Consider the following 27,969-nt stretch of genomic DNA (forward strand, 5'->3'; position numbering starts at 1 on the left):
GGCAGCTGTGGCATTGCGTCGGCTGGGGAGGGGGAGGAAAGGGGCATCTGCCACATGCCGAGGTGGGGACCAGGGTCAAGGTGGCATTTGTGATAAGGTCCCTCTTTTGCACGCCCAGGACTTGACCCCCTGCTGGCTACTGCCAGGCCGCAATCACTCACACCCATAACAGCAAAATTATATTTTCCAAACGATAATATTTTCCACCTCCACCGCGCTCCCCACTGCAGAAGTGTGGGTGACTGAGCAAGGTGTGAGGTTGGAGGAAGTGAGGCCTATGGAGGAGTCATTGGATCAGCATGCGGGATCTCTGTGCCTAGACGTCCGGCTGTAAAGAAGATATGCGCAGCCGCTCTGCAGCCCCTTTGAACTGCTGCAAGAGCCCCACTGAGGAATACCCTCAGTACATTGGACCCCCAACTCTCTTCAGAAGAGATAAATAGAGGACATAAAGGCATCTGGTTTCATATATATATACAGCGGACAGAGTAGCAGAAAACCCGAATGTCATGTATGATGGCCATGTTGAGTCAGGGGCCAGAGACTAAACAGTAAAATGTAACCATCATTCAGCTCAGTAAAGCTCTTTAAGCTGCATAAGGGGTGAGCAGGCTCTATCCATGTCCGGGGTGTATTAATGTGGTGAAAACGTGCTTGGATGGACTGACCGTGCTGGGGATCTTGCCCACGTGCAAAGTCTGGCTCCCAAACCATGAGGCTCCTTTTCTTTTTCATTAACTTAGGGAAATTGTTGCTATGAGATGCTGTAGGAGCCGACGACATAACTAAGTCCAAAAAAGAAATGGGCAAATTCACCCAGGATAGTGAATCATCACAACCTCCAGATAAGGACTTGCTAGGCCTCTAAATGCTGGAAGGGACAAGGGACAGGACAAATCAGTCTGGATAAGCTCTGCATAAATAGCACCTGCTTTTTGGCACCATGAGAGATGAGATTTTGGGGTAGGTGGGCAAGCCTTTCATGGCCTCTCATTGTATTTACTCAAATGAAACGTTATAATTGACCTGATTCCAGATGATCCAGGTGATAAATCCGTCTTTACTCATGGAAGAAGCTGATGGGAGGACGCGTTTGCTTCCCTGCTTTGTTTGGTGCTTCCCCTTCCCTCCAGAATTCAGAGCTTCCTGCTTCCAGCTGGGCTGGAGGTGGCTTTATGGATCAGATGCTTGGAGGAGCCTCTTGGGAAAGGAGCACAGATCTCAGTGTAGCAATGGGATCGGGTCTGGTTGCAGCCAGTGACATTGCAATGTGCCGAGGGGATCACCAGAGCTTGCATCGATAATGCCCCAGGATTAAAGGCTGTAGGAGAGAGACCCCTCTCTGGTCTAACTCCAGTGAAAGCAACAAGTGAAAAATGTGGCTCTCAAGCCACAAAGAAAGATCCTAGCCATGACTGTGGACTGGATCGAGCTTCCGTCACTCAGATGAGTTCCTTTTGCACAAATCCTGGTCCCCTCTGAATGCCGGAGGACCAAAAAGCTCTATGCATTCAGCCGAGGTGGACTTCCTGCCTGGCTCTGTGCGATGCCCGGGCAATGGAGAAGCTTATTCTCCCCTGCCTGAGCCCTGGTGCCACTGTGGGTGACTTTAAGGCCATAGGAAGCCTGGTTGGACCCTGCAGGTTATTTATAGCAGGTGACAACCATGTGAGTGGCACAAGCCACGCGACTGGGGCACACACGCGAGCCCAGGAGCATTCTGTCTGTGCTCGGTTGTCAGGCAGGGGATCTGCAAAACACGCACCAGCGGTAATCCCAGGGCTATTTACAACAGCTGCCAAAGCCACGGTGGAAGGATAAAGCTCCACGTTTCCATTCGCAGACAGCAAAGGGGATTTTACAATTCTGTCAAGGCGAGGGAACCTCCCAGGGGCACAAGGCAGCACAGCCTGGGCGCGAACGAGCCAGAGAGCCTGTCCGGGCCCAGCAGCCACAACAAATCCCCCGTACAACCACTACTAAGGGGCATAGAGAGACCTGGGCTCTGCCACCGACTTCTTGTATGACCATTAGCTGTCCTGTAGCCCACTTGACAAGGATGTCAGTGAGACTGGGGAGTGCCCAGCTGAGAAGCCTCGGCTGTGGCTTTGCAAGGCTAGCTTAGCCCGGCCCGGCAGCCAGCACGATTTTCTCCACGAGCGTCTCCTTGGGATTCTCAGCTATTACCCAATCTTGTTCCTTTCTGGGGATGCACGTGCCTGCCAGAGAGAAGCTGGTGCCCAACTTTGTACCCGCCAGCCGTTAGGCAATCTTCCTGTTCATCAAGAGACATCTCATCTTCCTGCGAGTAAACAAGCAGGCTGGGATTGGGTTTCAGCCTCCCGGCAGCAGTGGGGTCACTGCTTCCCCAAGGACCCGCCCTCAGCAGCAAAACCTGCTCCCCTGAGAGAGGCCCGTATCTCCCCCAGCCCTGGCTAGGAAAGGGAGCTCTGTGGCCTTCTGTGCTACACGGATCCTTACAAAGTAAGGCCTGGAGCAGGGCGAGCCAGACAGAGCAGAATATGAAAGGAGCAGAGGGTGCAAACTGTGGGTTTATTGGAAGCAAAAGCCAGAGGGCATCTATCACTAGGATTCCTATTGGATCCATTCTCCCCATGTGTGTTGGGGAGAATTTCGTATCCACATGCACCCTCGTTGCCACACCTGAGGAAACTGAGTCACAGAAGTTAAGCGACTCGCCCAAGGTTGTGCAGCAGGTCAGTGGCAGAGCCAGGTCTCCAGGCTTGTGCCCTATTAACCAGGCCACTAGGTCACAGCGTGGCTTCAGGGCACCTGTAACCAGCACTAGTATTTTTGCCGTACGGCTCATGGAGTCAAATCCGCGTGTGGCCCTCTCAGCAAGTGACTTCTCCAAACGCTGCTGGGAAAACCCTGCTCAGCTCAGGTCCAGGGCTGCCTAATGCAGCAACGCGTCAGAGGGATGCTCACGTGGGCATGCGCTAAGGGGAAGGAGACAGTTTTAAACGGTGACCTCAGTGGAGTGATTCCCCCTGCAGATTTCGCTGTGGCATTATTCAGATCGCTGAGCTGCGTGCTCAGCCGAACGTCAGACAGGCACGCCGCCGGCTGGAGGGACACCTGCCTGCCCGGCGGAGCACAGAGCAATCCCAGGATTAGGGAGAGGACCGTGAGTCTAATGTGATGTGTCCAAGACCCTGCCCAGACCCGCATGGTGCTGAACAGCAAGACGCTACCTGGCGAGTCCTGTGCTGCAGAAAGCTGAATGCAGCACACGGGGCACTTAGCAAGCTCAGTGCCCGTCCTAGAGCAGCATCCATGCTCCCCCACCTGGCAGCTGGCTGCTTATCCCCCAAAGGGCCAGGCTGGGAGCTAGGAATAGGAGGATTTTGGCTGGGCAACAGCCCAATCCCATTGCTCCTGAGCTCTACCTCTGCCACTGGGGGTCCAATGGGGGGACTGGTGCAGAGCCGCGATGCCAGGTGGCGCAGACTTCCCGTGGGATGGGAATTCCCTGGGGACGGTTTTGCGTGCCGCAGCCCCAGGATCAGGGCAGGGCAGAGGAGATGACCCATTTTCTTCAGGCCGCTGGGTGGGCCAAGCACTGCTCTGGTGAGCCTCCAGCTCAGGGCCAGTCAGAGGGCAAAACAGCAGCCCAACAGCCATTGCTTTTAAGGATGCCCAAAAAGAGTGCATCTGAAAAGGCCTAAGAAGGAATTCCTTCATCGTTCCTGGCCTGCGTGCAGTGCTTAACCTCCAGCCACTTACGTCCAGCCAGAGGCTACAGCAGTGAACCCTGGAAAGGGACTCAGGCTCAAGGTGCCTCAACGGAGTAACAGGCACCCCCTCGTCCTCCTGTTGCGCGGGGCTGGGGTATGAGCAAGGTCACAGAACCTCTGCCCTTGTCCCCAAGAGCCCACAAAGGCGCGGTGACAGCTGCCACCAAGTTGCTCCATCCGACCTCTCCAGGGCTCGCAGCGCCGCCGAGGAATCGCCGCCCTTCCGCAGGCTGGAGGGAGACCGCCCGACTTCAGCAATGCAGAAGGGAGATCACGGCAGCGAGGCACCAACACAGAGGGCCCTCACGTGGCTCATTATTATGGCGCTGGGGTACAAAGGACCGGCATGATTAATACCAGAGGTTCAGCTTCACCCCACGTAACTGTCTCCTCATCAGAGCCTCCTTCATCCCGTCAGGCTGCCTGCATGCAATTATAGATTAATTTGACAGCCCAACACTCCCCGGCTCATCCTCCTGGGTAACACTGCCGCACATCTGGTGGAAAGGTCAAGAGATAACTTTCATTCTCTTCCCACCTTGGAATCTGCTGGGCACCGCGGACCACGAAATAGCTGCACTCCCAGCAAGTTATAAATTACCGTGGTAAAAGTCAGCTCCTTTCAGTCAATCTCGCCTAAGCTGGTAAAGGAGATGATGAGCTTTTGTGCTCAGACAGCAAGAGAGTGCCATTAGCTCTTTGTTACATCAAGCAGGCATCTCGGGAAAGAGCTGGTACAGACTCTCTCGGTCTCCGCCATTGCTCCACAGACAAAACAAGTGGATTTTTGATGCTGCTTCCCCAAGGAGAACAGGGAGGCAGAGAAATGCAATTCCACCCCGCACACCTGCGAGGAAATATCCCTAGTCGTTTTACTATTTGAGCAAACAGGATTGTGCCTGAAAGTCCCCTCTTTTTGCTTTAACAGCAAGGAGAAGAAAACAGAGGGATGTCTTAGGTGCCGATCAAATGCATTGTTTTCCTGATGGCTTGCTTGGGCTCTGTCCTATTTTGTGGTGATCCAGTGGTATAAAGCAGCCAGGTCTGCCAGCTTAGCCCCTAACACTGGAAAGGGGAATCTCCAGATGGCGTAAGGATGGTCTAATGGCTTTTATGCCACCCCACTTACAACTTCCGGCCTTTTGTGTAAGGAGGGAGACTATGGCTATAAGCAAGACCCCTATACGTCCAAAGGATGTGCTCTAGAGACTACCTTCTGGACCAGCCCCTAATGCAGCTGCTCCCAGATGGCCATTCCCCACCTTCCCAGCCCCTAATCCAACTTCCAGTCAGCCCCATGGCCCCACTTGTAATCTGAGTCCATCCCTAGGAAATGACTTTCTGAAGGGCTCCCACTTGTGTCATGAACCAAATGGGGTCGTGGCTCCTCCTAGCTCAGTAATATGTATGCTAGATGTTATAGGCAGCTGGCATACACTAGAGCAACCCCAAGGCTGCTCAACTATATCCAGGGGACCAAAAAGGGCAGCTCTAGGATTGGCATGGCAGCAAGAAGAGTCTGTGCACTGCATGCCGCTCAGGACCTGGGCCCATACCGTGAGTGCGGAGGCATGACATTTAGAGCAGTGGCCTCAGAGGCTCTGCCATGAGAAGTGCAGTCCGGGTGATTTATATGCCCAGGAGAGCACCTGCAGTTTCTCTATAGTCTCTATTCCTATTTCCCCAAAGTCCAAAACTCTTTGTGTGCATCTATGCCAGCAGCTAGAGCCTCACCTAAAGTAAATGGGTGCAGCCCCATTGACTGAAGTGGAACGATGCTTATTTATACCAGACTGGGCCCAAACACATTTTCCATCCTCAGGCCCAACCCAGCCCTGAACCAGGAGTGGGCTGTCTTGGTCTGCTTTGCCAAAAGCTTAGGGCTAAGTTCTTACACGTTCATCACCCACACCAGGGGATGGATTTTCAAAGGACTTCAGCACTCAATGCATTAATTGCTTTGGAAAATCCACTAAAGCTGGAAAAATTGGCCTGTAACTTGAGAGAGAGGGAAAGGGACAGGTCAGAGGGGTGATGTGGCAAACACCGCTGAAGATCCCTTTTCCCCAACTTCCCTTCCAAACCTGCCGAAGTCGACACAAAGGGCACGTCTACACGTGCCGATTTAAGGCATATTAGCCATATTTAAGGCATGTTAAGGGTGCGGGGCTACACATGCATGCCCTTAATGCACCTTAAAATGGCAATTTTAAGCTATTCACGCCCAGATCTGGTGCCTACAAAAGCAGGTATCAAACTTAGGTGCGAATAGCTAAAGTGCTTTAAGACACGTGTAGACGCACGCATTAACGCTGTGTATGTTGACTGACCTGGGACTAAGTTTAGTCCCAAGTTGGTCTGCACAATGCTTTTATGCACCTTAGAGCATGCATATGTAGACACGTGGCTAAATTGTCTTAATGCCCATTAGACAAATGTGCATTAAGTTTAAGTGCATGTAGAAGTGTGGCTAGACACGCGCAAATTCTCCCTGAAAATCTGTGAGCAGGCGGGCAGTTCAACCTCAGAGCCAACCCTCCTGTGACAGGGTACTGTTGTTCATCTTGGGGCTACGATTTCAATATACCTCCACCCTCTCAAAGCAGCAGCCACTCAGGCTACAACCCTAGGATGGCCCTAAATCCCCTGCGTTAGGGAATCTCTGTGGCTGTGACAGGGAGATGGCCCTGCATAGACATACATCCATGGAAGAAGGGTTGGTTTCCAAGACTGAGAAAATCCATGCATAGAGAATGGCGGCTCTCTGGCATCCCTGGGCTTATTATGCCCAGCAGCGAAGCTGGTGCCGTGCGCGTTTACAAAGTGGCTTTCCATTTAGGCGTAAGCGCCAGTCTCACGGTTCAGTACAAGGAACTGCAGCTGAGCTCATTAGATCGACAAGCTACGTTGCTTCTGAACTTAACTTGATAATCCTGCCTGAGTCATGGGAATGGTGAAGACGGGCTGGGGCAGGTGTCACCTGTTAACCATGCTGCTGTCACCCAAACCACTAAAGCCCTGGTTTACAAACTAGAGCAGGGGTTACAGACTAATTCCAATGGACAAATTCATCACATGGGAAGACCCAGCACAGCAGACAGCAGGTACTCTGCGCTGGGGGAGAAGCGCCAGGAGCAGATGCTGCTAAAGGCCTCCTGGTTCCTCTTAAGATGGCTCCTTTCGGATGGGTGACAAGCAGCTACTCAGCCTTGGGTGAGGTCTGAAAGCTGCTTTGTAAGCGTGCACTGTCAGGACAAACTGGCCACAGACAAACACTAGGTAGGATATAACTCAGGCAAAGCTAATCAGCTCTGCTCAGGTCCAAATCTGCATTCATCCAAGACAAGGCACAGGGGCAGGCTCAGGCTGCAGTTGCCAACTGGCCAATATCTAGACTTAAGTTAGAAAAGAAGCACATCTCGGGCATCCACTGCACATCATCTGGCCTAGTTTGCTGGTGCAGAGACTTTCCTCTCTGGCTTCCCAACCTTCCTTAACACATGGAGGGTAGAGGGAAATTCTTGGGCTTGCATACTACAGATTGGGCATTTGTACCCACAGCAGAGGAAGAACAGCTGTAGCACCCGTGGGTCCCACAAAGAGGCAACAGATCTGTGACCGGGACAACACAAGTATAACCACCAAATATACAGATCAGGGACTTCGAAAGGCTCCTGGGTAACAGAGAGAAGCTTCTTCCTCCATAACACCCCTTTCAAAAAAATAAATCAATCAAAGGCCGATGGCAGATCCTCCTTCTGCTCCATCACAAGTATCCGTTGCAACAGAGAGACGATAATTCCCTGTAAGAAACTTCACAACCATCTACTCTGCTGCTTCATATTGAGGGACAGTGCACTGTCTGGGACTCCCTCATGGTCATGGAGGGCACCTGCTGAAAACGAGGTTTGAGCATCTGGGACTAGTAGCCATCAATGACAGGATACTGCATGGACCAGGGGTACATACAATATGGGTATGCACCCCTTTGCCTGAGCACCTAAAGCCTTTAGGTGCATAGGAAAGTAGGGCTGGAAAGAACATCCCTAGTGTCTAGTCCAGTTCCCTGCTCACAGTAGCATCATCTCTAACTAAACTATCCCAGCCAAGTGCCGGGTTAGCCTGCTGTTGGTGCAGGCAAGGCAATGCTATTATCCCCATTGTCTGGACAGGAACTAAGGCCCAGAGACACCGACATGCCTAAGAGGAGACAGGACATTTTTGGCTGAGCAGGATACCATCCAGAATCTCCCAGGCCCCATCACTGAGCTATCCTTCCTCCCTAGTACTGCAATATTCATTCGCACAAGCAGAATAAAGGGAGGCTCTTTAGCCATTCAGGCATGACTTAAAAAAAGAAGTGGTGCATCCTCAGCAAAACACAGGATTTCCTGTACCAGGGCACACCGGCCACTCATCTAACCTTGCTCCCAGCAACGGTCACTGTCAGATACTTCAAGATAGACACTAAACCTTGCAGCAAGTAGAAATAACAGGCAGGAGACTAAAATGAACACTCACCAGCTAAAAGAGCAGGAAACGCAGTAAGCAGCAGCTGTCTCTAAAATGGCTCCTTTAGGACTTTCAGCAGCTTGGCTCTGCCAGAGTTGGAGGGTCGGCTCTAAAAAGAAAAGCACCCTGAGAAAAAAAGTGCCTGTAAAGGGCCACGTACTCAGTAGATAGTAGTAGGAGCCACAGAGTTGCTTTGGGACACAGTAATAGTATGGGGGAAGTCAGGAGGAGCAGTGAGATGCAATGCACAGCTGTGCAGCTTGGCTACTGGAAGTATTACACACACATATATACGTATGATAGCAGCACTCTGCCTGGGCTAATTAGCCTTGCTGAGAAGCAGTGTACGCTTGCTTGGCTGGAGCGTAGCACCAGCATAGCCATGCTGCTTCCAACCCGTGAGCTGGTGGCGGCACCAACATCACAGCAGGGCAACGTATGGCAAGCATGCGTCTTCTTCTTCCTTAGGATCACGGGCAGACAGGGTCCCAGGTGTGGCTCATGAGGGCTAAGCATGAGAGACAAAATCACTCTCAGGAGTACCTGGTGACCTGGTCTGTAATCACCGAGCATGAGGGACAGCTGTAGAAACCAGCAATGGTGGGGACAGCACAGGCTCAGCTAAAGGGTAGGGCCAGCAAGTGAAAGCGATAAGCAGAGAAGCGGCAATGAATTTAAGATGGGTGAAGTGGAAAGTCCTCTGAGGAACTTCCCTCCTCTAGCAGGTCTAAGGGCAAGGCACATGTGCAGGTTGGCGGGAGAGGGAGCTTGTACATGCCTGGCCTCACCGATGTGGGGCAGTTCTTGTGGAACGAGCAAGGGACTGCATTTAAAATGCAAAAGGCATGGTGGAAGAGGTCCCTATGCAGACAGCCGCCGCCTTTGTGCTTTTGGGCAGTTTGGCGTAATCCACTTCTAAACTGGACTAACAAGCCCCCTTGGTGTGGAGCAAGAGTGCACGTGCAGCGAGCACGGTGGCTTTCCTGAGTCCTTTTTCTGGTAAGCCAGCCCTGAGAGAGATGGAGACCAAATGAAAAGAGATCAGCAAAAACTGCTGGACGGGGCTTGTAAATTGGCAGAAATGGGCTTCCCCCATGGGAAAGGGAAGTGGTGGGTGTCCCCTTGCCTAGCTTCACAGAAACCCAATTAAAATTCCCCTCCAAGTAATTAAAATGAAACTTGCTCTCCTCCCACATAACCTCTACTCTGGCAGCAAGACCTAAGAAGCAAGAAAGACCCTCTGGGGATCCTAAGAAACTTGAGGGGTCAAAGAAACTCTTAAAAGTGGTGATTTCTTGGTTTAACTTGAGATGGCTTCTGTTCCAAAGATTTTGCAGTTGAGACAGGATTAGGCCCCTCTTCCGGACAGGAAACCGAGGCAAAGGGAGGTGCATGGTGGAGCTGGGAACCAAACCCCAACTTCTCAAGTCCCAGCCCAATGCCTTGACCTCAGTCAAAGGAAGGAGTAGCAAATCCTCATGCCCACACACAGTGAAGTAGGCACCATTGCCCCCATATTGCAGAGAGGTGTAAGTAACTTGCCTGAGGCCACAAGGAGTCACGGTCAGTCTTGGGAAGAGCAGTCAGGCATACCCAGCTCCTGTCATTAGGCTGTAACCATTAGCTCACCCCCTCATTTGCCAAAGCTAGCCTTAATTGGTACTGTATGTATTTTTTAATGCATGCATTAATTGAAAAGCTTTCAGTTTTTATTCACTGAGCATATTTTCCTGCCAGAAGATGCATCCTTTGCAGTTGTCCTGCTCACACAAGTATGCTGAGGATGACTAAATAGGAGCCCGCAAAAAATTCAGAGGATATGCAAGGTTCCTGATGTCACCAACGGGGGCTGATTATTACCTTAGCTGAATGGGCCACAGAGCACCAGAGGCAATTACTCAGGCACTTGTAAAAAGCTGAATCCTCTAAGGGGAGATCAGCACTGTCTCATATTAAAACTATGCTAATGAGAACTAATTACGGGCACAAAGTATTACCCTTAGCCTGGCCGGAGGCTGCAGCCTCATTCCTGGCACCTTGCACTGCTCAAGGGGGAGGCTCCTAGAACAGGACAGGGCTCAAGGGCAGCACATGCTGTCCCCTTGGCCACTTCCCTGGTATGTGCCTGCGCTTTCTCCGGGGCCACGGGCTCTGCTCAGGTGGTGCCTTCCCAGGCCTGCACACAGGTTTTTAAACCAACTTTCTTTTTCAAGTCCCCTGCAGCCTCTACCTTGCTCCATTGTTCAACTTGGCCTGCCTTCTCCTCCTCACCATGCAGGCTGGTTTCTTATTGTAAGACTGCCTTGTGCAGCCCAGCACTTCATTATATCCTGAAATACTGTATAATGGATATTATACTTGTTGTGTGTGGGTGTGTATGTATGTATATATGCCCGATATACCATCCTAGAGTTTCTTGTGTGAAGCAGGTGTACGGGTCTGTGCCAGCATGCGAGTGCTGTATGCGGTTCCTACGGCAGAGAGGTTCGCAATGGCTGCGCTGGACATATCAGCATGCTTTCGTAGGGCCACCTTTACCTGCTAGGCTGTGCATTTTGGATCATTTAGTTACAATTGCCCATAAACACTGAGCTTTAGACTTTGCCTTGTTGGCCCACAGCAGGCTATGGATGCCAGCTTGCCGGCCTCACTTTGCTAGGAGAGAGCTGCAGTTGTGTATCTGCTCTCTTGGGTTTGCTACTGTAGGGTCACTTGGGGCAGCAGCTGAGTGCCCATCAAAAGGTTTCTATCCAGCCCTGGGATATTGGTTAAAGAAAAAAAATCACAGTGGGAATTAAGTACAGCTGCACCAAGTCCCTGTCACCCTGTGGAGAACCCCACTCACCCACAGGCACCAAACCCAGGAACATGGTGCGTAAGATGCTCCAGGGGTGACCCCTGAAACTGCCCTGGAGACAGAGGCCGTGAGAGGGGCTGCAGGGGTGTGCACAGCTTCACCATTGCTGTGCAGGGCTTGCCACTTGTAAGGGGGTGCGAGGGATGGGACAGGCATGAGAACACCCACCTAGACACACCCTGACCACAGTGACAAACCATCACTGCAAACCCACAAGGGTCAGAAAGGGACACAACACTGTGCACCGGCGTCCTCTTCAATGTATAAGGCTGCAACCAGAGGTGCCAAACACGTGGGGTCTGAGGACCCTGGCCCCTCTTGGGAAGAGGGCCATCACCTGAAATCCGTAGAACTTTCCATGTGTCCATCACCTTAACCCCTCCTCAGAAATAGAAGTGGGAGCCTATGGCTGTGACCATCACAGCTGCTTGGCTGAACAAGCTGCCTCCGCCCCCAAACCCGCAAGTCGTGCCAGGAATGCATCTGAAATACCCTGCCCTACCACCGCAGCAGCAAGATTAATTCCCCAGTTGGCACTTAACTAGGCGCCATGGTAATTAGCTAGATTTATTAACAACCCCGACCCTGAGCTCTATGCGAGCTGCATGTTTGGAGGGAGGATGTGGAGAAACGGATGCCCTTTCGTGTGTGTAATCCTGCTTTTCTAGGCTACCAAAGCACCCAGCTGAAGTGGGCTCCTGTCCTAACATGACCTGCAGGGGCTACTTTTATGTTAAGGGCTAGTTTTATCTGCTTCATACAGCTGGGCCAAAAATACACCAGTGATCCATGGCACAGACACTTAAAATAGGGAAGAGAAGGCAAAAATCTAGATTCAGCTGGAAAAAGACATTTCCAAGAGAGGAGATTGGGAGCAGGAGGGGAAAGGAAACAAATTGTCTGCTTAGCAGTGTTATGTAAAATGTGAGAGACCCGATGTCTCTACCCTGGGAGCTTCAACAGAGGCAGCAGGTCACACAGCTATGCTGGGGGTGGGGGGGCAGGGGAACTGCTCTTGGCCTGTCACCCCTTTATGCCTTTTCTGGTGCTATAAAGAGGTGGTAAAGCATCAGTGAGACCTCCCTCCCTCCCCAGCGTACAACCGTGATGGAGCCACATTGATCGGGACATTCCTTCGCCCTAGATCGTGTCCCACTGCGGCAGCAGTTTGCAGGGGGCTGCCGCAGCTAGGGTTTGACTCCAGGCACCCCTCGGAGCTGCCCTAAACTTGGTCACGGGCTGAGCTGGGTTTGGGCAGCTGCCCCATGGGAAAAGCGCATTGCTTCTTTCCTTGTCTTGGGCACCAAGTTCACCCGCAACGAATCCAGGCTGCATGCAGCTATTTTGCTCTGGCCTGGTCTACGGGAGTCTGTAATTAAGCAGCAGCTGGGAGAGGCGCCCGGTGCTAGCCCTTCTGCCATCCTGGCTGCGTGGGCACTGAATCACACGCCCAAATTTGCCTGGGGTAAGCGCACCCCTTCATCACCGTCTCCTGCCTGAAGAGCTCGCTCTATCAGGATCCTGAATGAGCTTGGTCGGGCTCTGTGTGCAAGAAGTATGGATCTTGGCATGTGCAGCGGTCTGCGAGAGGCACTCCAGGGGCAGCGGGGCCTCAGTTTCCCGTCACTGCCACCTTCACACAGGAGAAAACTGACTTGTACAAATCGATTTACACTTGGGAGGACTCCGGGGGGAGGTGGCGGATGGCCGCGCTGCTTTCTCCAACCCCTTGCGCACGCGTTCTAGCACTGCTAATGTTGAAGAGGAGCGCCTAGGGAGCAGAGGGGGAGCTTTGAGCAGGAGCCTGCAGGGAGAAAGCATACACTAGAGAGCCCAGAATTGAGTGGCCTGGGTCTTACCCTGTGGGAGAGCTGCTGGTGCACATTTCTGTGGGTCTCTGCAGCAGGAATCAGCACCTGTAGCTGTTCAGGGGAAATTAAGGGCTGCAAGCCCTGCCCAGGCTCCAAAGGCTGATCTGGGGTCTCCCGTAATTTTCCCACCGTGGGTCTTAAGTGGCACCTTGCTACAAGGAAGGGGCTTCTCCTGCACACTCATTTCTCTGCTCACACCAACCTCTGGCACACTCCCCAGGCCAGGGGAGCTCAGCGTAGTGCTTTCCTAGTGAGGAGCACAGAGCTCGGGGCACCCCCTGGCTTTGCATTCCCAATTCACAGATTGCTGAGCAATCAGCCTGGGTCACTGCCTAAATCAGCACTGCGGACGTGCTCTGGAGAAAGCAGAAGAACCTTTCTGGCTCCATCCAGGAGAACACAAACCAACACCAGAGCCTCCCTCTGCCTGAAGACCGGTGTTTGTGCCTGAAAGCTTGCGAAGAACAATTTTTTCTAAGTATTCAGTCGGTCTAATAAAAGATAACACATTTGCTCACAGAACCTAGAGCAACACAGCTACAACCAGCCCCTCCAAAGAGCCTTTGTGTCACTTTGGGGACAAGATAGAGAGGGTCGGTGGTGGGCATTTCCCAAGGGCCTGGCTAGCAGGACACGGGAGCCCGGCTGGAGGCTCCCAAGGAGCCAGGCAGGCTCTGATGCCCCTGGGGATGGGGCCTGCTGTTTTTCTCTGTCACATGCAGACCTGGCCAGGCTCAGTTTTCTGTGTGACTCAACAGTTTTCTGAAGGTGGCTGCTGGTTTGATCTGCAGGCACAGCTGGGCCCTGCCGCTCCAGCGCCAGAGCTGGCAATGGCTCTCTCAAGCTGGCAGAAAGGTTTTTGGCTTCCCGCAGAAGGACCCTGTGTTCTGGGCAGGGCAATGCAGTTGTGTGCGTCTCCTAAGCTGTGATTTAACCTCCTGCCTGGAAGAAGACCCTTTGTTCTGCCATGGGAACTGAGCACAGACGAGGGGGGTTGTGGCTGGACAGCCCTTGGCCCTCATATCTTACCAGGCTGCCTGAAGATGCACAGCGATGGGGCTGAGGAAACCCCTCTGGTTACCTGCAGGAGGGGAAAGGCAAGAGGTGGGCAGGCTTGTGCCATGCTGCCAGTGCCACAGCCCTGAGCTGGGGAGGAGGCAGGGAAGTCAATCTCTACAGCCCAGCCAGGCTTGGCTTCTTGGCTGAGCCTACTAGCACAGACACGGTCTGGGCAGTTCGCCCTCAGTTCCCAGAGCTGGGCCGTGATTCCCCAGTTGGGCCCATCTGCTGCTGGGCTACATTGCATTGCCCATCAGCCCGGGCAATAAAAGGTGCACTTTGGTTAATGTGCATTAAATCTAGTACCGCTACTGCATTAACGTGCCTTAATGCACATTAACTAAAGAGCACCGGTTTATAAAGTGATGTTTTAATGAGCATCGAAGTGTATGTGTAGACACGCCCAATGTCTGTAAATAAGGCAGCAATCATTCTGCTCACTCAGAAGACAGAGCTCCTTCCCTTCCTGCCTGAGCCACTCCCGTGCGAGGCTGCTTTCCTGCCCCTTTGAGCCCTGCCACCCCACTCCTCATCTGCTGACTCCTTTTTACATCCCCGCTGCTGTCTTGTTCCACGGAATAGGCCCACGCTCCTTTTGCATGTTGCTTCTTGTAGAAGCTGCCTGTTGTTCTGGATTAGAGCAATAGAAACAGTCCTGGAGCTTGCACAGCCATTGAATAACAGAGAGAGCTTGGGGGAGAGCCTTTCTCCCACTGGAAGAAGATGACACTTTAAGACTGTAGCATCCTTCCAGCTTACAGAAATCAACGGAGGTTAAGCGGCTCAACAGAAACAACGTCCCGTAACGCAGACATAGAAATCCAGGACCTCAGGAAGCAAGTAGCTCTTTCCTAAACACGTACTATACAAGAGGTGCAGGAGTGTTTCGTGCTGTGCCCAGTAACGACTATATCACAGCAGAGCACGCATCGCTTAGTCCTTGGTCCACTGCTCCAGCGTCTGAGTAAATGCAACATCTTACCTTGCAGCCAAAGTCATCTGTGCCGTGCTGCTTACTCCTCACAAAGAGCCCTTCCCGGGAATCAGCCCACTTGCCTCTCCTTGTGCTTGGCTCCAAATGAGACAGGAAGCAAGGTTGAAGGGCTGGCAGTCAGGAATAAGGGGTTGTGGGATGGGTGCTGCAGTGCTCCAGGGAGTTACAGGCAAATTGTTGGGAGGATTGTGCTCCTTTCCACACCCAGGACGCTCAGCAGAGCTGTTGGGTCAGGCAGGGTTGCTGCTGAAAGTCAAGTATTAAAGTTTTCATTGCGGTTGGTAAGCGAGTGCAGGCTTAACATTGACCCTAACTCGCAGTGTAGACATAACCAAAGTCTGCTATGGGAGTTGCTTAGTGCTGCTTTGAACCATCTGTTGTTCAGCAAGAGCAAGATTTACGTAACGAAGGCAACCAGCCTTGTATCTGTGAGCACACGTGCACGCACACACACACACGCACACGAAAGAGCCCGGAGCTATATGAGCATTACAGACCTGATCCAGAACCTATCAAGTCAGTGAAAGACTTTCAGCAGGCTCTGGAGCCAGCTACGCCATAATCTTATCGTAAAGTGTACAAGCGCCCCTAGGTGCAGCAGGTTCTGGCTTAAGACAGCTACGATAACGACTTGCTCTATAGATGTTGGTCTAACAGTTGAGAGACCAGATGAGAAAGGCCACAGATCTTCCGGAGAACCCCGTACAAGTCTGAAGCGCTGGTTTTTAAAAGTGGAGCAAAGCTGCAGCAGAAAGCCTGGGGGATGCTTTGGGAGTGATTACTTGAGACAAGGTGGTTGGTGAGGGGGAAAGAGTCCATTGGAAGGAAGGGGCCCTTTTGGCAGATCTCACTAGATGTTCTCTTAATTGTTCAGCTCATGTTGATCTTTCCAGTAGAACTGGCACAGCTCCCTAACACTGCTTCCCATAAATAAGGCACAGCATCAGCTGTCATGTCAGCAGGAGACAAAACATTTAATATGAAAGCCTTTAAATGGAAGGAGGAAATAAAAAGATAAAGGGCAAATTTTATTTTAGATTCCTTGTTGGTACATATTTCTCTTTCTGACAGTAAGGGGATGCGATGGCTTTATCAGCACACCCTTGGAGGATTTATTTATAGAGGCTTACTACTTGCAAAAGGTGGGGGTGGACTCTAGAAGCGAGAGCTCAGTCAATAGGAGTTGCAAATGAAGCGTTAAAGAGGGGAGGAAGATCAAGGGACTGGTCTATCACTTGGGAATGGGACCTTCTTTCCTTTGGAGCCTACAAAGAGGGTCAGCATTAGGAATTTACTGCTGAGGGGCCAAGGCTTCCAGCAGCAAAATCTAGTGGGGAGTCAATCAAGGAGTATTAAATCCTCTAGTTCCTTATTAGCCAAAGCTTCCCCATGCTCACTCTTTCATGTCATTATGCAGGGGGGGGGGGGAGTGCTTGGCACCCATGTTCAAAGCAACCATCCGCAGCTGGAATAATTACAACAAACCGAAGACTACTCACTAACCTGGAGCATACTCCAGCTGTAACTTAGCAACCCGGATTGGGGACTAGCATCTAGACAGGAATGCGGGTTTGGAGGGGGGAAATTAACCTTTCATTAAGCCACCTCTCCTTCAACCCCTTTCTGTTCAAAAACCCTAGCAACGAGGCAGACACTTCAGGGCATAGTCTCCGGAAAGGGGGAACGAAGCAGTCCCCAACCTCCACTGGCCTTTGGGAAACGACAGTGAGCACAGAACATATTGCAGCCCATGGCACCTTTTGCTCTACCCAACAACCTGAAGAAAGCATGCACTCATGGAAAGCAAACTTTCCTCTGCGGGGCAAGCAACGTCAAGGGGTCTCACAAGCAACATGCTGCTACTCTAAAGAGAATTAGATCCCATTGACTTTCAGTGGGAGCTGGGTAGTTTCTTGCCCTTCGTGATGCTGCAAATCCATGCCCGTCACACTTAGGTCCCACCTTGCAAGAGGAATAAAAGCATTTAGTTACCCAAATGAGAGTGGAGCCAGCTAAGAGCACAGAAGTTGAGCAGTGACAATTAACTCTGCTCTTGTCTCCTTCCCAAGGAGGCCCTTGAAGGAAGTTAAACACACCGTGAGCTTGTTCTGTGGAGCGCAAACCTTCAGAGCTGCTGGCATTCGGTGGCATTTTACCTTGGCATTCAGAGATTAATTTGACATACCCAATGCATGGATTCTAACGAGAGCTTAGAAGCTACACTCAGGCTTGCCAACATTTAGTATAAGCATTTGCTTTCTACCTGGCCATGTCTCTTGAAAGATGACCGGTTACTTCCCGAAGAGGTAGGTTGGGACTAGTCTTTTGCTCTCACCCTTGTCACAATCTATCTGTCACCCTAACCAGAACTGCTGCAGTAAGCCCTCTGCATCAGTCGCACAGGAGGGTTACAAAAACTCTGCAGGTGTAGCACAAATGAGGTGAATAGTTGCTCCATTTTACAGATGGGGAAACTGAGATCCAAGGAGGGGAAGTGACCCACTGAATTAGACATCAGAGCTGGGAAGAGTTCTCAGATCACCCATATTTCAGTCTGGCACCATACCCCCCCCCGCCCCCCGAGGACAGCCAGGCTCACACCTGGGTCCTGCTTCTCCAGTAATTCTTGGAATTTTATTCAACGATCTAAAAGCACTTTGCAAAGCGAGGTGTTACGTTAGCAGCAGGGAGGGGAAGTAACACGTCGAGTCAACGAGTCGGAAACATATCCCAGGGCTGAGGTTGTCAGAAGTGGCAGTGACCCTGTGTGCCCACCCCCCCGCCGAGTGATCCTAGGAGTGTATAACACCCCAAGTCACGGCTAAAAATCTTGCTCATTTCTTCCCTCCCATCCCCCTGCTTCAACCATAGCAGTCTTCATCATCTGTCACAGACATGTTGATCAATCTACTGGAATACGTGAGTGCTGGTAATATTTTAATCTACACAAACCTGTCAGTGTCTGCTACATGTGCATCCACAAGGGACAAATGCTTCTTAGTTTGCACCTTTTATGGAAGATGCCATCTGTTCCAAATGAGGCAGTCTAATTTTCCTACCAGAAACCTTACAACACATAGGTAATGCTAAGATCACCGACTGTCATGTTTGCCAATCACTCTCTCATTGTTTCCCTGCATTCCCCATTTTACCTGTTGCCTTAACTACCTGGGTTGCAAACTCTTTGCACGAGGCACCTTCCTCTTCACTCTGCGTATGCATGAGGCATTGATCATTAAATACCACAACACACATAAATAGGAATAATAATTTATAACAAATTTATTCTACAAGTTAAAATGCAGAGCCAATTTAAATGTGTAATAAATAGCACCGACCCAGTGAGATTCATCCTACAAAAAGTAAAAAAATTAAAATAGAATAATGAATGTCATCAACAATGCAAGAAGACCGTTGCAAGGCCTGGCCTCTTCCACTTCAAATTCAGATGGTTAATAAAACAAAACAAAAATTCACAGACATTTTAAAAAGATCTAAGAATGCAGGCACTGTGGGAATTTTTGCAACCACCACCAATGAAGATCTTGTCGTAACACATTAAAAGAATAAAGGCTGCCTTTGCTTTATCATCCATTTTAATCAATAAGGATGGGGAAAGATGGCTAATGTCTCCAAGGCAGCTGTCGAGATCCCTCTTTTGTTCCAACACCCTGCCTGCACTACAAAAAGGAACATATGGGGATAAAATTCAACTCGGCACAGGATCGCTCCTACTTAACTAATAAGACCTCCTAGCGCCTTGCTTCTGGAGATGGCTTCTTGCTCCATACTGATTTTGGCTGATGAGGCAGCAGGAGGTATATAATGAATCTCTGCAGTCTGCCTCAGCAGCTTGAAGAATGCATAGGTGAAAAATTCCAGCAACTCTCTAGGCTATCTTATTATGACAGAGTGGCAGGCCAGGGTTCAAGAGCCGTACCACAGTTAACCTGCTGGCCCGGAACCTCAAAGCAGCAGCTTGATATGCACCCAACATTACAGACAAACATGGATATGCGCACTGTATTTATGACACTAACAAGAATCAAATCCACTGGTTGACGGGCTCGAAATCACTGCTGGCATAAGCGAGTGAAGCCAATAGATTTATGCCAGAAGTGACTTGGGTCTCTACTGTCTTAGCAGTGATTTGGAGAGTGGTTTTACAATACTGGGGGCACGCAGACTAACTAATTGCAGTTCAGCCCGGATTAAGTCCGGTGCTATTTGCCCCCTGAAACAAAACACTTCTCAACTGGACAGAACAAAAATTAAAGAGCCCAACTGCTGGAGATACAAAAGATGAAGCCTGCAGTGTTCAAAGAGTACAACAGACTGGAAATCAACTACCTTTTGTGACACTGCAGTAACAATCCCCATATCACTACTGTAGGCACTGGGTCTCTCTGCTCTTAAGTGTAGCACACACGTTGCAGCTGCCCAGTAAAACCATGTACATTCACCACCCTTAATGACTTCTTCTCAGCTCATTTTGCATCTAAGCTGAAGCTGTAAGAACATGCTTGTTATGTCTACCTATGACCTGCCATTTTCCATCTGCTCCCCCATCCCCATTCCCCACCCCTAGTATAACACAGAGCACAAGGACGGCAGACACAGAGTGCAGGAGAGCGTCACCTCTCCTCCAACACCCCATCCCCACCCCAAATCTTTCAAGGCACATGAAACCGTCTTCCCCTTCAGTCCCACCCTCCTCCCCCACTCCTTGTAAGGACAAACAGATACATTTCCCTTGTCAAGCATCAGTTAAGTGCTAGATTCTTGGTGTGCTGGCAAGATAAAAGCACCTGGTAACACAATGGATCCTAACTCTCATCTCTAATGTTTCCCTGGGAAATATTTAACTCTTCTCTTCCAGAGTGCTACCTAATGGATAAAGCCACTCTCTCGCCTCCACCAGGTAAGGGTAGTTTCAAATGACCTCAGAGGAAGAGATCTCATGACCCTTTCTATTAGGTATGTGTTTTTCTATTAAAAGCTGGCTGGCTGTTTTGCTCATGGAAGCCAAGAACTCACTGGAAAGCTGGCTTTGGTGTGCATCTGGCTTGTCCCCAGCTCAAGTCCATCTTCCTTACAAGCTAAGGTTATTGCCCTGAAAAACCTGGTCAGTCTCTCTCAGAAATAGAGGGGAAGGGGGTCAGAGCAAGTCCGAACAGAGGGGTTCAGACAGCGACCAGCCCTTCCCGCCATCAGAGAGGGGATTGCACCGATCAGAACCAATGGCTCATCCGTTGATTCCAGCTTAGTGCTCCGAGTCAGAGAGGTAAGAGGGCTGAGTCCATCTCCACACCAGCATATCTTCTCCGGCTACTCTGTGCGACTCTGTCTGAATCCGCGATTCATTTGAAGCCAGGAAGTCCACAGCTCTCTGCCAAACCCGCTTCATTTTTTTCCTGGAAGCAGCAACAGAAAAACAAAAGGGACCACAGTCATTTCAGCTTAGCATTTTCTTGCTGAGGTCACATGTTGCTGCTTACAAAGTGAGCGTTATGGTTGCTTTGCAAAATAAGATGAAATCAAAGTTCAATGCTGTTCGATGCAAAGTTCAATCCGACTGCTGCTATGCAGCCTGGCAGCTGGGAGAGAAGCAGCTGGCTGGTAAGTCTGTGCGGGGGACAGATTGAGGACCCCACTGTCAGGGACGGAGTAGGGCAGGGGTAGAAGCAGGCGCTGCCCAGAAGGGGCAGGGTGGGGCACAGAATAGAGCTGCAAGTGGCTCATCGGGGAGCAGCTCCTGCCACTGCACGCACCCTGGGCGAGGTACGGGGGGGGGTATGTGCCCCCCAGATTTGCGCACAAGGCAAGAGCAGGCTGCCTGCTACGGACTCTTCCCAGCAGGGGGGCTGGGGTGGTGCTGGGAGGGTGGGCTATGGGGGGGGGCGGTGCAGCCACCCCAGAATTCCCCACAGCCTCCTTCCCAGTGCTGATGCCACTCACCACTGCCTACCCTAAGTGCAGCCCTGGCCCAACCCACCCTTGACCCACGCATAAATCCAGGGGGCACATGCCCCCAGTGCCTCCCCCGGGGGTACTCACAGCAGCAGGAACCCCCACCACCCCGGACAAGCCACCTGCAGCTCCGTCCCGCACCCCGCCACTGGGCAGCGCATGCCTCTGCCCCGCTCCCTCCCTCTCAGTCTGCACCGCCCATGTCCCTTCCCTCCCCCCACACATTTACTGACAGGAGGCTGTTCTCCAAGCTGAATTCCTGGCCATGTGCATGCTGCAGCTGTGCACATGCACACAGCATTTATCAATGACATTATTGGCCAAAAAAGCCAATCGATATCAATTTTCTTTTTATTGGTGCTGATACGATATGGACCAATACATTGGTGCTCCTCTAGCTGGCAGGGTTTACTACAGGACCTCAGCCTCCTAACTCTGTAGTTCACATGTCACCATGCTGCCTCCTTGAAAAGCAGCCCCTTAAAATCTGTCTCAAGCTGGAGAGTATTTACTTTTGCTTAAATGGTAATTGGTTTACTCTGGTCTGTGGAAAACTGCAGTACAGCGCTGATCTTAACCTGACTCCCTGGGAATGACAATGCACACAGCCACTGAGAGAAGAGGACAAGCCAGCCTCATTTACTCAGTAAAAGACACACACCACATTTCACTTTGCCACAGGATAAGAGAGAATGGTGGCAAGACAAAGGGCAAAAATCTAGCTCCGGCTACAGGGGAGAGAGCAAACAGCACGCCCAATGCTCAGGAAAAAACAAAATCCAATTACTGCTTGATGGAATGATGACAACTTGCCGGCGTGACTGCACAAAATATCAGCCCTAGCACTGTCACAATGATCTGCAGCAGGGTTAAGGCAGAGCGTGAGTTCTGTCAGAATCCCTTAGAAACCAAAAGGCCAGGAACGCACTTCTGGAATTCTTCACTGTGCTCCCCATCAATCCTCTGCTCACTGGGTGTTACTCAGGAACTGCTGTATGACCTGAGCTGAAGAGCTTGGTGTTGAGGGCGCCTATCTTAAAGAGAAAAAACCAGCCCACCTGCTCTGTGGGGGGATGAGGCTGTCTCGGACGTGGAGGATGCCTACGTAGGGGTACCGCTCCAAATTCCGCTCCCATTCTTTGTAGTGATCTTGGACAACGGCTGCAAGGAGACACAGAACAGGGGCATGCTGAGCAACAGAACTGTCTACAATCAATGACAATGTGATCAGCTACATTTTTCCAAGGGATACTAGGATCTACCTATGATTTTCTTCACCATTTCATACATGGCCTGTTCTTCTTCCTCCATCTTCCGCCAGCGATACCTCAAGAAGATCAAGATTCCCCATAAGGCAGCTAGACCTGTAACAGGAATACAAGAAATGCCAGCATGGGTCACTTGCACGCAATCTTTGGACATGAGTGGCTCTGTTTCCCCATACAGCCTCATACTAAAGAGTTTCTATTACTGGAAGTCCAGGGACTGCCTGGAATGGAATCCAGAGCATTTGTCTGGGATATTACAAGAACCCTGGAACTGCAGCCTGGTGGCAAGGGTCCCATGTGTGGAACTCCTATCCACCAGGAAACAAACCAGGGTGATTACAAGGCTGTACACCTGTAAACTTCCAGAGCCACCTCTTTGCAAAGGCCTCCCAATAATAATGATCCAGAACTGTCAGAGTTAGTGCTCTGAAGCTGTGCACTCATATGGATAAGTATGTGGTTGAAGCAGCAGACTGGGACTCAGGACATTCACACTCAAGTGCTGGCTTTGCCACAAACCCCCTGTATGAGCATAAGCAAGACATCTAATTACTTTGGGCATCGGTTACCCGTCTAAAATGGGGGTGGTGGTACTTCCTTTTATCCCTCCTCCACTTGGTCTACCTAGGCTGTCAGCTCTTCAGGGGAGGCACTGCCTTAACTGTGTGTCTGTACACAACCTAACTCAGCTGGATCCTACTCTTGGGTGGGGCATCCTGATATTACCACAATACAAATCAGTAATAAGGAAACACTATAACTCCTTAATAAAGAGGCCAGTTGGCTTGATAGTGCAGTATAAAGAAAAGCTAGAGAATGAAATCCTTCAGGCAGGCTATTAATGCACTAATTTTGTAAGCCATTGAAACGGGTGCTTGAGAATTGCCTAGCTAAATGGCTTGCTCATCTAAAATAAACCTAAGGCACTCACCCTGAAAGTAGGTCCACAGGTTAATTAAAACTTAATTCATCAGCAGAATTCCTTACACCTTGTTCACTAGATGCATTTAGGTACACGCGTATTTGAAATCCCAACCATTAATGCTGAAGACTTACACCAAAAAAAGATGAAAAGGTTCTTAACAGCAGTGGTCAATGCCCGGCAGAAACGACAGATCAGCCCCATCCGAGGATGGGCAGATTCGAGACAGACCACCTGGTCAATGCTGGTAACTGGTTCTGAGGGGTCTTTGCCTTTTAACCTGATGGGAAGAGGCAGAAAAGCTTGTAGAGGACAGATTCCAAATGTAGACTGTAAACAGGAGAGGGCGAATGTAAATTGGCTGCAAAGGCTGTAACTGAATACACTGGGTAGAAAACACCAACGTATTTTGCTGCTGGTCTTTCCAGAACATTTCAGCACTGGCTGCTCAGAAAGGATGAATACGGCTTTAGAAAAGGCAGCAGGCCTGGAACTCCCACTGGTAAACTGAAGTCTCCCTCTACAGACTCTTTGACAGCACCTCTCAGCATGCAGAAGATTAAACTTTAAATTGGATTCCCACCTCCCAGCATACAGAAATGGAAATGTTTACTGAGTCGCTCATCAGCAATTGCACAGAGAGCCGTTGAGAGTGCCAATGTCCGTGGAGGTTGCGCTATTTTCCTCAGTACAGATGAGCATAAACAGTTTAATGGGAAAAGCGACAAATCAAAGCCATCCGCAGCAAAGCCAGGCACACGCTCGGAAAAAACTATGGCTACAGCCAGACTTCGTCCATACTGAAGATGGCTCATACATCTGCTTTGTAACCGGAGACCCCTTTTCGTCGCTCCCCATTACCCTATGTTTACTTCCTTACCGGAAGTTTTAAAACAACAGGCATTAGATAACGCAAGCTGAAGTGGCCAGATTTATAGGAGATGGATTAAGAGGATTGTTTTTTTAAAGGTACCAATTTACCTTTAAGCAATGAATAGCAGACTGGCAGTCCAAATGATCTCATCCTTTAGCTCAGTCACGTGCAAATCACAAGACTCTGATGGCTTGGAATGGGTTAGCTGAGCCCTACTGTACCTGGAGACATCCAGTGCTTTCCCACCTACTCTGTCTTATTTATAAGGCCAAGTCTTAAGTGACTGCTTACAAAAATGCACCTGGATTACCAAGTGCAGTCCTTATTCATTCTGCTTTCTGAACAGTCCCCAGTCAAATAAAGCTCACAGATTGTTTGCAAAAATACCACCGGCAGGTTTTTAGTATGCTCTGCATTCATACAGTTTCATTTTGAGCTGCCAAAAGCCAGATCAATTTGGTGAACTGTTGATGGAATTGTTAATTACGGAAAATACAGAAATGGGGAGTGTTTCGTGTTGCCAGGCCGTGACTCGAACCGTGCTCCAATAGAAAATATTAATTAAAATGCATTGGATCCCATCCCGCCAACAAGTCCATGCTTGCCCCTCAGGGAACACTGCCTTGTTTTGTGGAGTCTTCATGTTCAAAGAACCACAAAGAAACAGACAGCACCTGGAACAGCAGATTACAGCAGTGGCTACGGATGACAGACTGCGAGAAATAAAATAGTGGGAATTCTACACAAGCTGTGCCCACTACTCCAGTGTTTGTGCTGAAATGAGTTATATCGCAGCGAAATAATTAGCTACAATGAAATTCAACCACAATTGAATTTATTATCGGACTGCAGAGTTAGAGCTGAAGCGGGTGGGAAGAGGCACCTTTCAGAGCAGCGTGTCAGCAAGCGGGTGGGCTTGAGGAGACAGCCCTGCATCAGGTCACATTTCCTATCATATTAGGCCATGAAAGCAACAAGCTTAATATTCTGGTTTCCTACAACAAAGGCTTAAAATCCTTCAGAGGCTGATGGAAATGTGAGTTGTGCCAGGGCAGCTCACAAGCTGGCCTGTGAATCACTGCAAAGGGGGCAGTCTCAGATTGCTCTAGTCTGTCCTCCTGACCGATTCATCAAACGTTTGTTTCCAAATAATGCAGCTGTGCCTCAGCACTTTACACCCAATTTATGGAGTCTCCCTGTCTGCCATCAGCAGTTCTCAGCATCTTCCACAAAAGCCCCAAGACTACTTTATAATATAATAATAATAATAAAATAAGCGAAACAGCGCAGTCATTTTTAAAAGATAAATTTTACATGGCACTATATTTTTCATAGGACTGAACAAAATCTCATGCTGATCTTTGCAGGATGATGATCTCCCACTGCCTGATACTGAAAACGAACCAGACAAACATCCCTGTGCCCTTTTAAGTGTAGAAACCACATACACCTGTGAAGCATAAGAGGAAATGCTCAGCGTGACTGATCTAGCATGCTGAGAAAAGTCAATGGGAACGTGGCAGTCCTTGCACCGATACAACTGAAGAGCAGGTATTCTGTTAGTTGCATGATAATGCTGCTACTCTGAAGATGCCATTGAGAATTCTCTCATTTTTTTAACCATATTGATTTTCATCCTAAAACACTGCATCAGCTATAGCAACTGAATCGCATACCAATAAAATGCAGCCACCTCTGCAGCAGAAAATGGTTCCATATTGTAACGCCAAAGAGCTGTTTGTAGCGGAACTGAAGAAAACAGTAGCGAATGGGAAGTATGGGGAGAGGATGTCGAAGGGCAGATTGTCATCGCACACGCATCAAACGGGGACAGGACACAAGGACTGAAACTACCACATTTGCAATAAGGACCTCAGGGTGTTTAATGACCACAAGTAGTCCAGAGTCTCAAATATGCTGTGTCTGAAAGAACGCTTCCATGACCAACCAACGCTGTGAGTTACACATTTCCTGTCACTCACCATATTCCTAAATCCTTGTCACTGGTCAGTAACCAATCCAGGGCAGCTCCAAACTCCTCTGGGGAAGTACCAGTTACATTCTGAACAGAAAAACCCATAAGAAGATTAGCTCTGCATTCAGGGTGGAATAACATTATTCTAGTACAGCAATAGGAGAATTTGCTCCCTGTACATCTTTTTTCTACATTCATTCTTACTACCAGTTCAACTAATTCCGCTAACTGGTGGAAAGACAAGAAAACCCAGAGATTGGTTTGGAGTCTTGACTGAAATTTTACGATTATGGTACATGATACAAGAAGAACACTGTAAAAATAAACACTGGCCACAGAATGCTGAGACTACTTGCTGAAACCGCGTATAAAAAAGTAGAATGCTAGATCAAAGTGGTCTGTCTTTTACCACTTTGGGGTGGGGGAAAAAAAACTATTACTGCTGACAGCTCCCAATACGAGGAAATGTCTGGTTTTAAACAGACTGATGACTCAGGTGAAGCAAGAAACTATTAGCTAGATTTACAGTGGCTGAGTCAGTGGTGTTGAAGACCAAGTGAAAGATTGTTTCCAAAAGGACTACAAAGAACATAAGCAGCACAAGGAAAAGCTGAAAACGTGCAGAAAGAGCTGGAATAGGAGAAGAGAGCAAGCTGAATGCTTTAAGGCAATAAATAACAAATATTTAACAATGCTACAATAGACATATACTCCAATTCTACTTACCGCCACATAATCCCTTGCTTCATTAACCAGAATGCATTTACTTTTTAGCTTTTCAGGGTTTCCACACTCAAAATTACCTAGGAAAAAAGTCAGAGAGATTAAAATAATTCCGTAGGGGGGAAAAAAAAAAAAGCCCTTAGACAGTTAGGAAATACACTGATCTATCATGAAATGTTATCCTTTTAAATCAGTTTTAGCTGTGGGCAAAAGTCTTGCGCAGGAGGTGAGAGTTATATTGCAGCTAGATAATTTTATGACCATTAATAAAATTTGCAGCTACTGTTTATAGGCTGGATAGGGGCAATCTCACGCTGCAAGGCATTCGCTGCTCACCACAGATGCCAGGAAGGAATGCTGGCTCCCCACTCTCCAAAACCAAACACCTGACCAAACGCATTCCAGAGGAACGTGATCCTCTGGGCAAGATGCTGAACTTGATTAGCAAGGGACAAAATGGTACAATGGAGCCCCTCCCTACTCCATTTTCTACTAGGCAAAGACAAATGCTGGGGAAAGACTCACACACCCAGGCTAGTTAAACTGGCCCTGAAAATAAGCCTGAACAGGTGTATTAAATGACTGCGTAGAACTATTTAACATCTTAACTACTCAGTTAACATCTTAGATGACTTAGGTACCTGGAAGCAGGACTTCATTTATAGCTTCCCATTGTTCAGTAAAACAAACAGCATTAAACCGGTGCTAATTGGTACAAGCATCTACATTCCGCTTTTCAGAAGTGACGTAGAAAACCAAGTCTATTGACTTCCACTGAGATTTATGCCCTTAAGTGCCTAAATCATTTTTTAAAGTGAGCATTGGGAGCTTTTAATGGCTAATACAACAGTCGGTTAATAAACAGTCAGATTCTAGGTAGCTGGCAAAAATTTCAGACTTGGTGGTAGAAAAGCATTATGAAGCTGAAGATCTGCAGCTCAAATTTCTAGTACGTGAAAGGCAAATAAGGGCCCCTCCAAGGAAACACAGATCTCTCTCTATAGTAACGTATAAACGTATTAGCAAAGCACAACGGTTATTTAAAGGGAACTCCCCCCCCCACCACACTATTTACCCTACTTTCCCTGAACTCTTCAAGTAGAACAGTCAATTATACAAGGCCCCTCTGTTGCAGGTAAAGTTAAAGATGTCCAGACAGCTGGGAGATGCAGGTTGCTGAACACTC

At 49.4% G+C, this 27,969-nt stretch overlaps 2 protein-coding genes across 2 annotated transcripts in view; both read right to left on the minus strand.

The window, feature by feature from the left end:
• The window catches only part of IP6K3 (inositol hexakisphosphate kinase 3), a 38,361-nt gene extending 29,647 nt beyond the window's left edge, over nucleotides 1-8,714 (minus strand). The window contains exon 1 of the mRNA XM_019546710.1: nucleotides 8,280-8,714. The gene's annotated coding sequence lies outside the window, so the exon portion shown is untranslated. The remainder of the gene's footprint in view (nucleotides 1-8,279) is intronic.
• A 9,598-nt stretch (nucleotides 8,715-18,312) lies between these two features.
• Nucleotides 18,313-27,969, minus strand: part of LEMD2 (LEM domain containing 2) — a 12,971-nt gene continuing 3,314 nt past the window's right edge. Inside the window, exons 3-8 of the mRNA XM_019546493.1 lie at nucleotides 26,787-26,924; nucleotides 26,068-26,147; nucleotides 23,346-23,491; nucleotides 22,284-22,385; nucleotides 22,080-22,182; nucleotides 18,313-20,465 (exon numbers count right to left, since the gene is read on the minus strand). Coding sequence (XP_019402038.1) covers nucleotides 20,315-20,465; nucleotides 22,080-22,182; nucleotides 22,284-22,385; nucleotides 23,346-23,491; nucleotides 26,068-26,147; nucleotides 26,787-26,924 — 720 coding nt within the window. The 3' untranslated portion in view covers nucleotides 18,313-20,314. The remainder of the gene's footprint in view (nucleotides 20,466-22,079; nucleotides 22,183-22,283; nucleotides 22,386-23,345; nucleotides 23,492-26,067; nucleotides 26,148-26,786; nucleotides 26,925-27,969) is intronic.

The sequence above is a fragment of the Crocodylus porosus genome, unplaced genomic scaffold (assembly GCF_001723895.1).
Source record: "Crocodylus porosus isolate Cpor-Errol unplaced genomic scaffold, CroPor_comp1, whole genome shotgun sequence".
Lineage (NCBI taxonomy): Eukaryota > Metazoa > Chordata > Crocodylia > Crocodylidae > Crocodylus > Crocodylus porosus.